Source organism: Onychostoma macrolepis, chromosome 05, assembly GCF_012432095.1.
Source record: "Onychostoma macrolepis isolate SWU-2019 chromosome 05, ASM1243209v1, whole genome shotgun sequence".
Taxonomy (NCBI): domain Eukaryota; kingdom Metazoa; phylum Chordata; class Actinopteri; order Cypriniformes; family Cyprinidae; genus Onychostoma; species Onychostoma macrolepis.
The window spans coordinates 33,252,152-33,264,949 of record NC_081159.1 but is presented as its reverse complement, the minus strand read 5'-3'; the positions used below and the strand labels follow the sequence as shown (position 1 = coordinate 33,264,949).

General features: G+C 36.5%; 1 protein-coding gene across 2 annotated transcripts in view; it reads right to left on the bottom strand.

Annotated features, from left to right (window-relative positions):
• ebf2 (EBF transcription factor 2) overlaps nt 1-11,504 on the bottom strand; it is a 31,851-nt gene extending 20,347 nt beyond the window's left edge. For both annotated transcript variants that reach the window (XR_009271344.1, XM_058775968.1), the window contains exons 1-6: nt 11,221-11,504; nt 9,526-9,682; nt 8,760-8,817; nt 8,405-8,460; nt 8,216-8,289; nt 6,598-6,666 (exon numbers count right to left, since the gene is read on the bottom strand). Coding sequence is in view for 1 of the 2 variants with exons in the window: in XM_058775968.1 (XP_058631951.1) it covers nt 6,598-6,666; nt 8,216-8,289; nt 8,405-8,460; nt 8,760-8,817; nt 9,526-9,682; nt 11,221-11,354 (548 nt within the window). In the remaining variant the exon portion in view is untranslated. The remainder of the gene's footprint in view (nt 1-6,597; nt 6,667-8,215; nt 8,290-8,404; nt 8,461-8,759; nt 8,818-9,525; nt 9,683-11,220) is intronic.
• Nucleotides 11,505-12,798: the final 1,294 nt, after the last annotated feature.

Sequence of the window (12,798 nt, the reverse complement as noted above, 5' to 3'; positions counted from 1 at the left end):
TAAATGTGTTCTATAAATAAACACACAAACAAACATTTGATTATGAGTATCTATATAGTACATAACCAAAAATGAAATACAATAAACTACAATACACTAAACTCTGGGCAAACTGGACAAAAAAATTTCAGGTAACTTTTGTAAAGATCTCTACTGCCACTTTTGATCAATTTAAATGCATCCTTGCTAAATAATGGTATTAATTTCTTTTTTATTCATGATAATATTCATAATAATAATAAGAATGATTTCTGAAAGATCATGTGACACTGAAGACTGGAGTAAATTCAGCTTTGCCTTTACAGACAAATTATATTGTAAAATATAATAAAATAGAAAGCAGTCCTATTAAATTGTAATAATATTTTACTATATATATATATATATATATTGTTGTTTTTTTTAAATATAAAATAAATGTCGGCTTGGTGAGCATAAGAGATGTCTTTCAAAAACATATATGTATAAAAAACTCAATGATTCCAAACAACCCAAATAAAATATGGCATAGTTTTCATGCCAGTTACTATTACTGTAATTATATAGAAAAAAGTAATACATATTAAAGAATGAGTAGATATTTCCAATCATTACATTTAGATCATTTTGATTCATGAATCATTTTGCCATTTCTTTGTGGATTAACTCTAAGAAATGTTATCTCGACGGCTAGAAGTTGGTCACACTTTAGAAGAAAACTGAGTATATCCGATATATTTAACACTTGAATAGCAAGTAATATCCATTAATGGACAGATTGTTGACCACAGAAAGGCTGAGAAAGAGACTGTTGATATTCAGAACCATCACTCATCAGTATTTTCCCCGTCCATCTTACCTCCCTCCCATTCTGTCTTAGAAAAACAAAACAGTGTCATGACATAGAGGGAGAGGGGGAAGGAAAATTAGGAAACCAGATGTGCAGCATCAAACACTGACATGCTGAAAAGTTTGAGCAGCAATACATCAACTACTGTATTCCACATGTGTGTGAGAAAAGCCACTCGTCTGCACAAAAATTCAGATTTATATCACAACAACATTATATTCAACCTAAAGCAACATTTAGAATGTAACCATGAAGACACAAACCATGATGAAGTATCAGAACTACTTACAGCCATCATGTACTGATTTTGACATTTTGTATATACACACATTCCCTTTCTGTATCTAAAAAAACAATCAAACAACAAAATGGGGGGTAAAATCTGGTGTTGAATTGTGTGTTGTAGGTGAGGATTGTGGGGGAGCCTCTGAGGGGTTTTGGGTAGCAGAGGTTAGCTAGGGCTGGTCATAAATACTCTGGGCTCCCAGAATCCCTTGGCAGACTTTGGGGCCAGACTGGTCGAGGGGTTAACAGGGCACGTTCCCAACCTCTGACCCCACTAACAGGGCACACATAGAGTCTCTAAAAATCAATACCTCCATCACCACATACCACACCAGGACCTTTCACACATGCTTCCACAACTAAGAAAAATAAAAGCAACCAACCAATACGTTGTCTCTGGACTCTTGCTTTTTCTGAAAAAGATTATGTTTTCATCATCTGCTTTAAAAATTCTGTCAGAACTTGTGAGAGCTTCTATTTTGCATTATTTCAAATTTAATAATTTCAATTTCATATTCGTTATCGTGCACCTGAGTTGGCATGGACTCCGCAAGGTGTGCAAATCCTGATAATGCATGTTTTCACAGTTTTATGTTTCATTTGATGCAAGGAAATCTGAACTTTTATACAAAAGAGTTTACATGCTCACGTCACAAATATGCTCATTTGCTTAGTGACTTAGAAACTGCACAGAATCTTAACTATTTTATATTAATTTAACAACATAAGTGTTCTTTGCTTTTTAGTCATTATGGTCCTAAGCTGTGAAAACTGTTTCACTGACCACCTATGACTCACTCAGCACTATAAAAAGTGCCTCAAGAAATACTAGTTAACTAGAGCTTTCCTTAAGCATTTTCATTTCTGATTCTCCTCCCTATATTATAAAGCAGTCACATGACTATTTGGCTCATCTTCCATATTTTATGACCATCAGTGGGGCAAAGAAATGGCAGTGAATACAAAAACACATGAAGAAAGATACTCAAAAAAAAAAAAAAAAAGCTGATCACTGAATTTGATTCACAAATGATATATATACACACACACACACACACACTTATACATACATACAAACATACATACATACATGTATATACACACACACTGACTGAAACAGATGATACTTTCAGAGCTTTACCCTTACAAACAATGAAACAAACAAATAAATAAATTCCTGAATTTCCAGTATGGTCCTAAAAATATTTGTTGACAGGCCGAGTATGTCTGTGTAAGCGCTGATTTATTTATCTAATGCAGAAAATTAAAAATTACATTTCTGCACAAGCCTTCATCTTTGTGGGGAAACAAAGGCAGGGCAATCTGCATGAATACAAGAGTGGCAGATAGGAGAAAAGAAGGAAAAGATGTCTGCTTAATTAGCCAGTAATGATAGGATCTGACAAACAACATCTGTTTCCAAATTGGGAGTCTGTTTGTGTGTATTTGTGTGTGTGGGGGGGGGGGGATTGAATGGAAGATGCCAGCACTCACTTTACTGAACGTCTCAAACAGAACAGCTTGATGTGAGTTTAGAGAACAAAAAAGAAGCATGCAGCCTTCAAAAAAGAAAAAAAAAGACACTTTAAGTGCCATAAAAACGCAATGGGTTTGAATACTTTTGTAATGCACTATATTTTATCACACAGATATTAGAGAAAATGCTTAATTAGCAGCCTTGCCATCCAGTCATCTTGAAATATTTCAACTATAAATGCCTGTGTGATAAAATTAACTCTCTGCGTCATATGCTGTCATGGGTGGGATATATATGTCAGCCTGTGTGTGTGTGTGTGTGTGTGTGTGTGTGTGTGTGTGTGAAGGCACCAGTGCTTGACTGTCTTAAATTTCACTAATGAGTTAATGATGCCCCCTGGTGCTAGCCTGGCCCCTCTGTTTGTTTGTGTGTGTGTCTGCTTGCCAGCAATCTGGAGGAGATCCAGAAGATCTTATCCTCCAAGCTAATTCTGTATGCCTCAACATCCCACTTTCTCTGCAGAAATACATTCCTGTTTTTTTTTGTTTGTTTGTTTGTTTTTTTTGAGTATACTGCAGGTTTTGGGATATATTCATCAGGACAGATGCCCTGAATTATTTTACATCATTGACGTGCATTTGTCAGAGATCAGACAATGTAGTCTCATGTGTGTGCATATGTCTGTGTGTGTGTGTGTGTGTGTGTGTGTGATGACTCTGTCCGGACTCAGGTCGGGGTTGATAGGACCATTGACAGCTTCCCAGCAGGCCTGCTGTGAGCCCTGTCAGTCTCCCTACTATTTTCTTCCTTCCATTCTCCTTCAACACAGTTCCTCCCTCTCGCTCCCCCCTCACTCCTGTCTGCATGTGTACACATTTGCTATGGATTAGCCACGGACATTATATTTTAACACCATAGACAGCACTGTTCCTCACAGCAGTGACAGAAATCACTTTTCCAAATCATGCCCAATCTATTGAATTAAAGCAGATGGAATGCAACCAAAGTTTAGAAATGTTAAATCTTAAAATACCATCCAGAGAAATGGATGCAACCAGTGCTAAATTTCAAGTGTCAAGCAAAGACTTATGTAATGTGAATTTCAAGTGTCAAAGCTATTTTTTATTCTGCCATCCCCTTGACTTGTTCTATAGTAGCTACCATTTGTTGGGTGTTGGTTCTGCTGCCGAACTAAAATTTCTCTTCAGGATCAGTTAATTGTCTTTCTATTGATCCTGTAGTTTTGCACTCCCCTGGGTTTGATTAGCAAAGCAAGAGGGAACAGATGGTACCATTCCTATTACTGTGAATTTTTTTCCCCCCAAATCAGAGTATTCATTGCAGAGAGAACTAGGCATGCGAATGAAATGTTATGTCAGACCAGTCTTTGAAACAACAGCCCCAAATGTGTTAATGGTTGTTTTCAAGTCAACATCCTTTTACCGCTACTGTGGCTCTTAAATTTAGTGGTTTTTGTTTTTATTATTGTTACTATCTGGCTTTTAATTTTTTTAAATTGATAAACTGTGAAATCGGGATTTCATTCATTCAAAGGTAATGTTAGTACAGTATACACATTAGTAGTCAGCATTAATATAGAAGACTGGTATTTATAACTACATCCAAATTCTGTGGAGATATTGCAGATTACTAAATTATTAGCTTTTATTACTTCTTTTCAGCAATCATCAGAACAACTTTTGGAAACAGTTATGACAAAAGAAAACAAGCAGACAAATAAGCATACCAATCCATCAGCCTTAATTATTCTATTGACAAGATTATACCATATTGATTATTTAAGTTTGTTTCCACAAAACCCACCATGGGATTGATCCCCTTTCAACCCTCTCTTTCTTTTCAACAGCTCTGTTTCAACCCCCACTGGTCATACACATCCATTTATTGAACCTGTGTGGTACTGACTTGCTAAACCTCAAGCTGTTAGCCATACAGCTGTACATTTACCACAAAGGCTGGATATACCGGAGCTTTCAGAAACATTTATTATCTTTCTAATTAGTGCTTCTACTTTGACAAACTTTTCCTAATCCAATTTAGGCATGTTTTCTTAACATTAAAACAACTGAAAATAAATTGACATTTTTACTCACACTTACTTAACTGAATGACTACTTTCTTCTACTTTCTTTTACAATATATTTTTTTTATTTTTTTTTTACAAATGATTGTGATGGTTTGGTTCCTGATTGATTTAGTCAGTATACCAACATACCAACCAAAATGTTCAGTATCATCCTTATTGCCAATTTGCATGAGACATTTTAAAAATAGCAGCTTTCATCTACAGGATCAAAGTATGCGGCCAAAGCACACTGGTGGTATTGATCAGTCATGGACTGTTGGATTGACTAAGTTGGTCTTTAAATCAATTTAATTCTAGCATAGGCACAAGCACATGATAAGACATAATTACAAACCAAATAGCATAAATGAAGGTTCCAAATGTGCCAAAATTAGTATGTAATATAACATATGGACAGGTAATGATACAAAGCTAGGCTGTAAACTCTGGCAGCAAGAAGAACCAAAGGGAGATGTGGGGCTTAATGTGACAAAAGCCTCCTTCAGGATCAGCTGAGAGCCATTCTCTCCCCTTCTGCTAATAACTGGATTAGTTGTGGAGGCAGAAAGGGGGTGGAGAGACAGACAGACAGAGCAGCAGGTCCAAACAAAACGGACACAGATTAAAAAAGGAGGGGGGTGTAGGTGCTTTGGGATCACAATTCCCACTTGCATTGGGGAGGTATCCTGATGAGGCTGATTAATTATATCAATATTAGGCGAAAAAGGTTGTAGGTGGCAAAAAAAAAAAAAGAAAAGAAAATGAGAGAGTGAAGGATAAAAAAAATTGAATTTAGCACTGAAAGCACTATTTTCTGGAATCTAAGATATTAAATATAAACATCGCTCAATAAATATTATTTTGCAGCCAAGAGAAAAAGATGTGGTGCCAATCCATCAACAGTATGACTCTACCAATGTAAGCTATTTTCATTAGTCCATATTCCACAATATTCATTTTTTAAAAATGGTGCACAATACGTTTGTTTACTGCTGCCAAAACTGAGAAGTACAGTATCATAATGCACTAATGATGCAATACATAAGCTACAGGGAGAGGGAAAAAAAGAAGCATCTGTCAATACCGAACATAGCTGTCTAAAACCGCTTTTTTTATTTATTGAAACTCTGGGTAAATCTGGCCATGTTTGGAGAATTACAAAAAAAAAAAAAAAATAGAAAGAACAGACAGGACAGAGAGAGAGAGAGAGAGAGAGATGAACCAGAGAGAAAACTATAAAAACAGCTGTGGTGCTAAGGAATTCTGGGAAAATCTAAGACAACAGTCCATTTTTTCCATTCTTGACTTGAGAAAGACAGCGCAGATCCTCAGAGACGCTTTATAAACAATGTTAGCTTGAACAGGATATCAAGCAAGATCTGAAAATAAAGGAAACTATATTTTCCATATCTTTGAAAGATAGCTTGTGGTAACCAGGTTGTGGGAGAAAGAGTGATTCGGTACACACAAGAGAGTTTACATGGGGCATTTACAGTAAGAGTTGTTTTATGTATAGGAAAAGGAGAAAATAAGCAAGAAACTGACGCTTTCTAAGCAAGGAGGATAAGAATAAAGAAGGACAGATTTTGTTCATTCTCAAAACCCAAATCACTATCTAAAAGTGAAATATTCCTGATATGGTTTTGTCCCAAAGAGACTTTATTGGGCCTAGTTTTAGTATGCTAGTCTTATAGTGCTAAACCATGTGCCATTATTTTTCTAATATCAGACTTTATTGAGAATTTTTGAACAAAATCACAACTCCACTGAGTTCCCTCAAAATGATTATATCTCAGGTTTTTCTTCCCTTTAATCACACGAAATATAGAAGCAAAATAGACTGTGGACTGTGTGCACATATAAATCATTCAAACATGTTCCTCTTTGAGTCAAAAAGAAAAGGTTTGTAACCGGACTTACCTGTCAATGATGACAGGGTCAGATGGTGTCTCATTACGATTGCCGCAGCTTTTTTTCTCACAGCAGCGACTTTGTATGAAAAAGAGAAGATAATGAATGATTAAAACTTGCTCCATAAGACCACTGCAATTAAGACAGTCAAGCAATCTGTCACATTGATTGTGAATGATCAAGCTCAATCGCCACTTCTAAAGCACACACACACACAAACACGACCCTGCACAGAGCAGACAACCCATACACACAAACACACACACACCATCAGTGGACCTCCTGTCTGTTCACGGGCACGTCCCCCTCCTACGCACCCCCCCCCCACCACCTCATGCACCACGCCACCAGCATAACAAAAGTGCCCCCCACCCCTGGCCATCTGCCTATATGCTTTCTCCTTTCCCCCACCCCACAGCCCCCCCGTCACACAGAGTCACTCCCCAGCTGTGTCGCCTGCCCTCTGCACCCCCTTCCCCATCAGCTCTGTTATTAACCAGCTGTGAGCGCCCACTCGGGCATCTGCTGGCTACACAATGGGGGCAGAGCCAATTCTGACTCCCCCTCTGCCCTCCCTAATGCTGTCCTCAAGCCTGAGGTCACTGCACACCCCCGTCTCTTCTGTCTCCTGTGACACTTGCTGTTCCTCTTTCTCTTAGCCCAGCTACCATGTACTCTTTATAGACATTAACTTGTGCTTATTCTGTATAGATAATGTGTATTATCAATCATTTTGTCCATGATTATCATTTAGCATCGTCTGTAAACACCACTGTAGGCTTGCAGTTCGCTTTTATCGTTGCTGGGAAAATTTTTAGTCTAAAAATTCAATCATTTCAAAAGGTAACCACAACTGGTAATTTTGAGTAAAATCAAAAGATTCCCCCATGCAGATTTTGTTTGTGGTTGGTCACACGAATTTGACCAACAGAAAGCTGCTTGGTTTAAAAGTGACTTCCCTAATTTCTCTAACATGACTGTGTCTTTAGAGTGAAACTGACTCAATTTTGGTTGGTTGAACATACAGCAAATTTCCTGAAGATGTATTTCTTTTATGTAAACTTCTAGGGATTCAAACACAGAAGCCCCTACTGCTATTATTAACATGTTACCCAAGACAAGATAGCATGTATTATTACTACATTCTAGTGGATTCATATGGGGATGTTTTGAGCAAATGTCTTCTGCAGGGTCTGAAGTCAGTCATAAATCAATGCAACTCAATATTTTGTAGAGTAATGTACATCTGTACATTTCCAATATTTGTGTACCTTCCCTTAATTATGAGAGGTTGTGGCCTTGTCCTATGATAGCAAATCATGTTAGCATTACTTATGCTATAGAAGAGCAAGAACCTTTCAGTGAACAGTTTCTAAAAGCCTTTTTTTTTTTTTTTTTTCTCAGTATGATAAACACTTTAATAATCTGAACAACCTTTACCCACTATAAAGAACCTTTTGCACATTGGTTCCAAGGATGTTCTTCATGGTTCTTCATAGAACTATTAATGCCAATAATGAACCTTCATTATTAAGAATGTAGGTAGACTGATGCAAAGTATGGGTCGTTGTAGAGAAAACTGAATATGCTGCAAGTTCAAAAAAGCTCAAATGCTAGGGGGTCTCACCTGCACATGACCTCATGAGTTAGAAGAACACGGCACATTTCTGGATTCTTGTTCTGTCCCTCATATGATATAGGCTGAACCATGAAAAACAGTTAAAAAGAGGTCATAAACACATTATAGAGCAAAACTAAGAAAGTGTTTCTTACATTTAAAAGGATTTTACCTCAGAAAAAGAAGATGATGCTTTACCTGTTTAGTGACAGAATCAATAAGACGTGCATAAAGGTCTTGTTCTGTGCGAACACCTGTGAACAAAAACAACAAACAAACCTTGGTGATGCCGTACAGGTTTTGATACAGAAACGACTTTGGAACCACATTGCCATTGGATGAAATAGGACGAACGAGTAGAATAGGTTCTTTCTTTGATAAGAAAAAAAAAAAAAAAAGAATTTTAAATGTCCATTTAACACATAATATGATCACACAATTACTGCTTTTTGCTCTGCAAAAACTAAATGTTGAATGCTATATGTCCCAAAAGACAGAATGATTATCTATGTGGACAAGAAGGTATACATGTGATGAGAAATGTTGAGCATACCATTACTATAGAGGAGCTGCAGCTTGTAGTGAGTTCCATTATTGGTCTTTTCCCCCGTCTGCTCCTTAGAAGAACAGCAAGGACAAACATGGAAAGAACAAAGAATTTTGATTACGCAAAGTTAACATTTAATCAAGCATACAGGAGTTCATGATTGAGTAATGTCTACAAATCACAACTATACTATAATGACTTTGGTGCATTTACCACTCAGAAGCAAGTGGTATTACTGGCAGACATTTCATTTGCATCTCTTCTCATTCACTTTAACCATCGGGGATGCAGGTAACTGTACTGTAATGTAAAATGCAACTACATGCATTTTATATTACAGTATGTGACGTGATACTGTAAACTGAGGCCTTACTGTTTAGACTGCCAAATTACTGTAAGTGTCATTTTTTAATTTTGATAACACACTTAAGAAATTGCAAACATTTTGTGAAAATAGTATTAAAGTGAATAAAAAAATTGTAATATGTACTTTTTTAGAGTTTGAGAACCTGCATTAGGTTAGGCCAGCGCAGAGGAGGGATGAAAAATAAGGAAAAATGGGCATACATAGACAAGACTGTAAAAGATGTGTCAGAGCGCAAGAATGGCTTCTCTAATTTTCCTGCATTTCAAATATTCCTTATGTTCTGTGAGTTTCATAAAGTTTTGTTTTCTCTCACCAAGCTCAAGCTTTAAATCTATGTTAAACTGTAGGAAACATAATCAGAAATCCAACAATGTTTAATCATGTCAATCATTTTATAGAATATACCTTATCCTGCTCCACAAAGTCAACAAACGCTGTCCTCTCCACTTCCACAGGCTGTCCACTGCGGTCATAGAGTGCCAGAACAAAATGGAAGAAGTTGGACTTTCTGAGATTGGAGGGAGGCTGCTTTTCAAAGTGAGCACGGGATAAGGCCAATCCACTATGGATGTAGGGTTTTGCAGAATAAAAACAGATGATTTATTTATTCATATTTCTCACAATTCATAACTGACAATGATATAATACCATCCACTAAATTCAACATAAATTAAATACAATTCTTAATGCATGTCTCTGACAAGATAAAAATGAAAAACATGTCAATTTGGAGCCATATTTCCACTGATTTAATAAAAATGTTTGCTTGCGTCTGAATCTTTAAAACTTTGTCTTGCTGAAGACAATAACTATTTAAGCCTAAAAAGTTTATTTTGAGCACATTTCATGATACAAATATTAGAAATAGCCTATAATTTAGCAATTGTCTTTTTTGTATTTAATTAGTTTCGATTACAAGTTCTCACATTTTTTAAATATTAAAGGCTAAATCTTTGAAGAAGAAAAAAATCTGACCAAAGGTTTGTGTTTGCAGCAATATAAGGACACACTTTTAGAAAGCACAATGTGCAATTTTTGAACCACCTCGATTTGTTGTAATTGTTCCAATAATAGCCTATAACATTTGATGACTCATGCCAATTCTCAAAAATTCCTAACAAATTGACAGCTAATTAAGAAATTACTCCTATAGATTCATATGCAACAACTAACAGCTGTCTATGGCTGCGTTTTCCAAAGGCACCGGTGGTATATTTTGGGGAAATGCAGCTCTGAGCCATTAAAATCGATTCATTTATAGAATAATAATAATAATGAAAAGGAACAACTGATAGATAGTAGATTTGTGTGTTTTCATTAATATTAAAACGTATAACGATTATTTGTAGTGTTATTATCACCACTACAGTCCACCTTTAATTTTTTTGATTTTGAACTCCCCTCAATAAGACTGTTCGCTTGGCTATATAAGTCCTTTGATACTGGATAACACATAGCCTAAAGAAAATCATGCTACACTTCAAGTGAGCAAGAAATGAAAAGGAAAGAAGAACGACGCAAACAATCGCCGTTCAAGTGACGTGCTCAAGCGTTTTAAGTAATATCATCATGACACAAAACGGGTTTCTTTGTATTGTCTTGTTTGCCTCTTTCACTCGGCTCGTGACTCTGTCACCTCAAGCTATTGACAAGAACACTGAAGGCTGAGCTCCGAAGCTACTAATCTCCGGTGTCATTTTACGTTCACCGCCACAGAAGAGCCTGACCTGTTGCTAAATATTTTTGCAATGTTATAGAAAATAAAACACACTCTTAAAGTTACCACAAGTACTACTTCTTCTACGAATAGAAGTATTAATGCTTATAAGTATTTTTTTTTTAAATAACAATAAACGCGCAATTTACATTTGGTAGATAAATATTTTGATACTTATTTCAATTCTAATTTACGTTATGATCTTTTGGATGGTAAATAAATAGGCTACTTTAACATTTCTGTTGTGTTCGACTGGACAATTTATTTAAAAAAAAAACATATTTTCAGTCTTTAGGTGGTGTTTTTACATGTAAAGACTTCAACTAATTAAAATAATTTAGTGTAGCGTAGGCTATAGCCTACATCAGTGCAGAACAGCCTACCTCTGTGCCGCTATGTTTGCATCAATAACGCCGACATTCCGCACCCAAGAACGAACAGGATCCATTTCTTCTTCAAAAGTTCCCACTTTCAACCCACTGATGTTTCTTGTCGGGTGATCTTGACTCCCAAACATTTAAAACAAAATTGGACTGACAACGCAACTTCTTGTGCAAAAGCACTAGCCTATAACAAAGTCGAAATATTCTGGAAATTCTGCGTATCACTCAGTAGTTTTAATGATTTTCCCAATTTTTAGATTACCGGGATTCTCTGAAATAGTCCGAAATACTCCGTGCTTCTCTTTGTAAATTTTTTGGAAACTTGCTTTCTTGGCGTAGATTTGCCCTTCTTCGAGACCCATTCAAACTGTATATGCGTAGTCCGCTCGCTCACCTGTTCTACGGGAGCAACATTCACTTTCACAAAGTCTGCAGATATACTGCTACAAATAAAGCCACTCCGGATAGGAATTAAAACATCCACAAGGTGCTCTGAAGATGCTATGTGCTCTGCCGATTACCCTGTAACTGCCGAGGATGCTTATTGTACCCGTTTAAAACCATGAGAACGTGATGATGCTGAGAGAGTCTACTGGGACCCATACTATCTGCCAGAGCTAGAAAAAGAGGAGGGGCGAATCCGTATTTGGAATAATGAAAAGTCCCCCTTTTTGACGTTCTTGCAGTAACCTGACTGTTTGTTGGAATATTCAAATGACATCGCTTAGCAAATGAATAAGGTTTATTTTATTTATTTATTTATTTATTTGACGTAGGCTATTTCAGTTTAATTTTCATTAAATGTCTGTTCGTTGGACTAGCCTATTTAAAGCACATCACTTGCCAAATTACTAACAGGACACATCTGTGAAAACGAAATTATAAATTAGAGTAAAAAATGTAATTGTTGTAATGGATTTACAACAATTACATATAGGCTGTAATCTTATAAATAGCTGTAGGGTTTTAAAACAATTAGGCTATTATTTCTTTTATTTGCTGGGGTTAGGAATTCTTCTGAATTATTTGGATTATTTATTTGAATAAAAATGTAAGTAAATGCATGTATTACAAAGAAAAACGAATATTAAATGAGTCTGAACGGCTGACATCTGCGGGTAGAAAGCAGCAGACGGCCAAAACAATGAGATTTTTCTGAACTTTTTTAGACCATTTCCTCTCTGTAAGAAGAAGCTTTTCCATCTTTTCTTGCTACTGGATGGGGTTATTGTCTGTGCGTGGGGCTCAAATAACTAAACAATGAATGTGAGTCCCCCACCAAACACACACCACCACCACCCGGCTTACCAACCATCTGCCAGCACGCCTCGGAGTCAGCTGTTCACCCTATTATGTGACCTGTTGCGGAATCCATGCACACTCTGCAACGTACTCACTATTTCACTAGCCACACCACTACTACATTTGAAGCCTATTTCATATGAAGAAAAAAAAAAAAGTTTCGTAATCGATAATAAATATTTCTTAACTTTGATTTTTCGAAAAGCTGGCGCCGCACCGGAGAGCTGATGTTTTACCCGTTAATGTGATTAACCTGATCTCACTAGAAAACGTAGG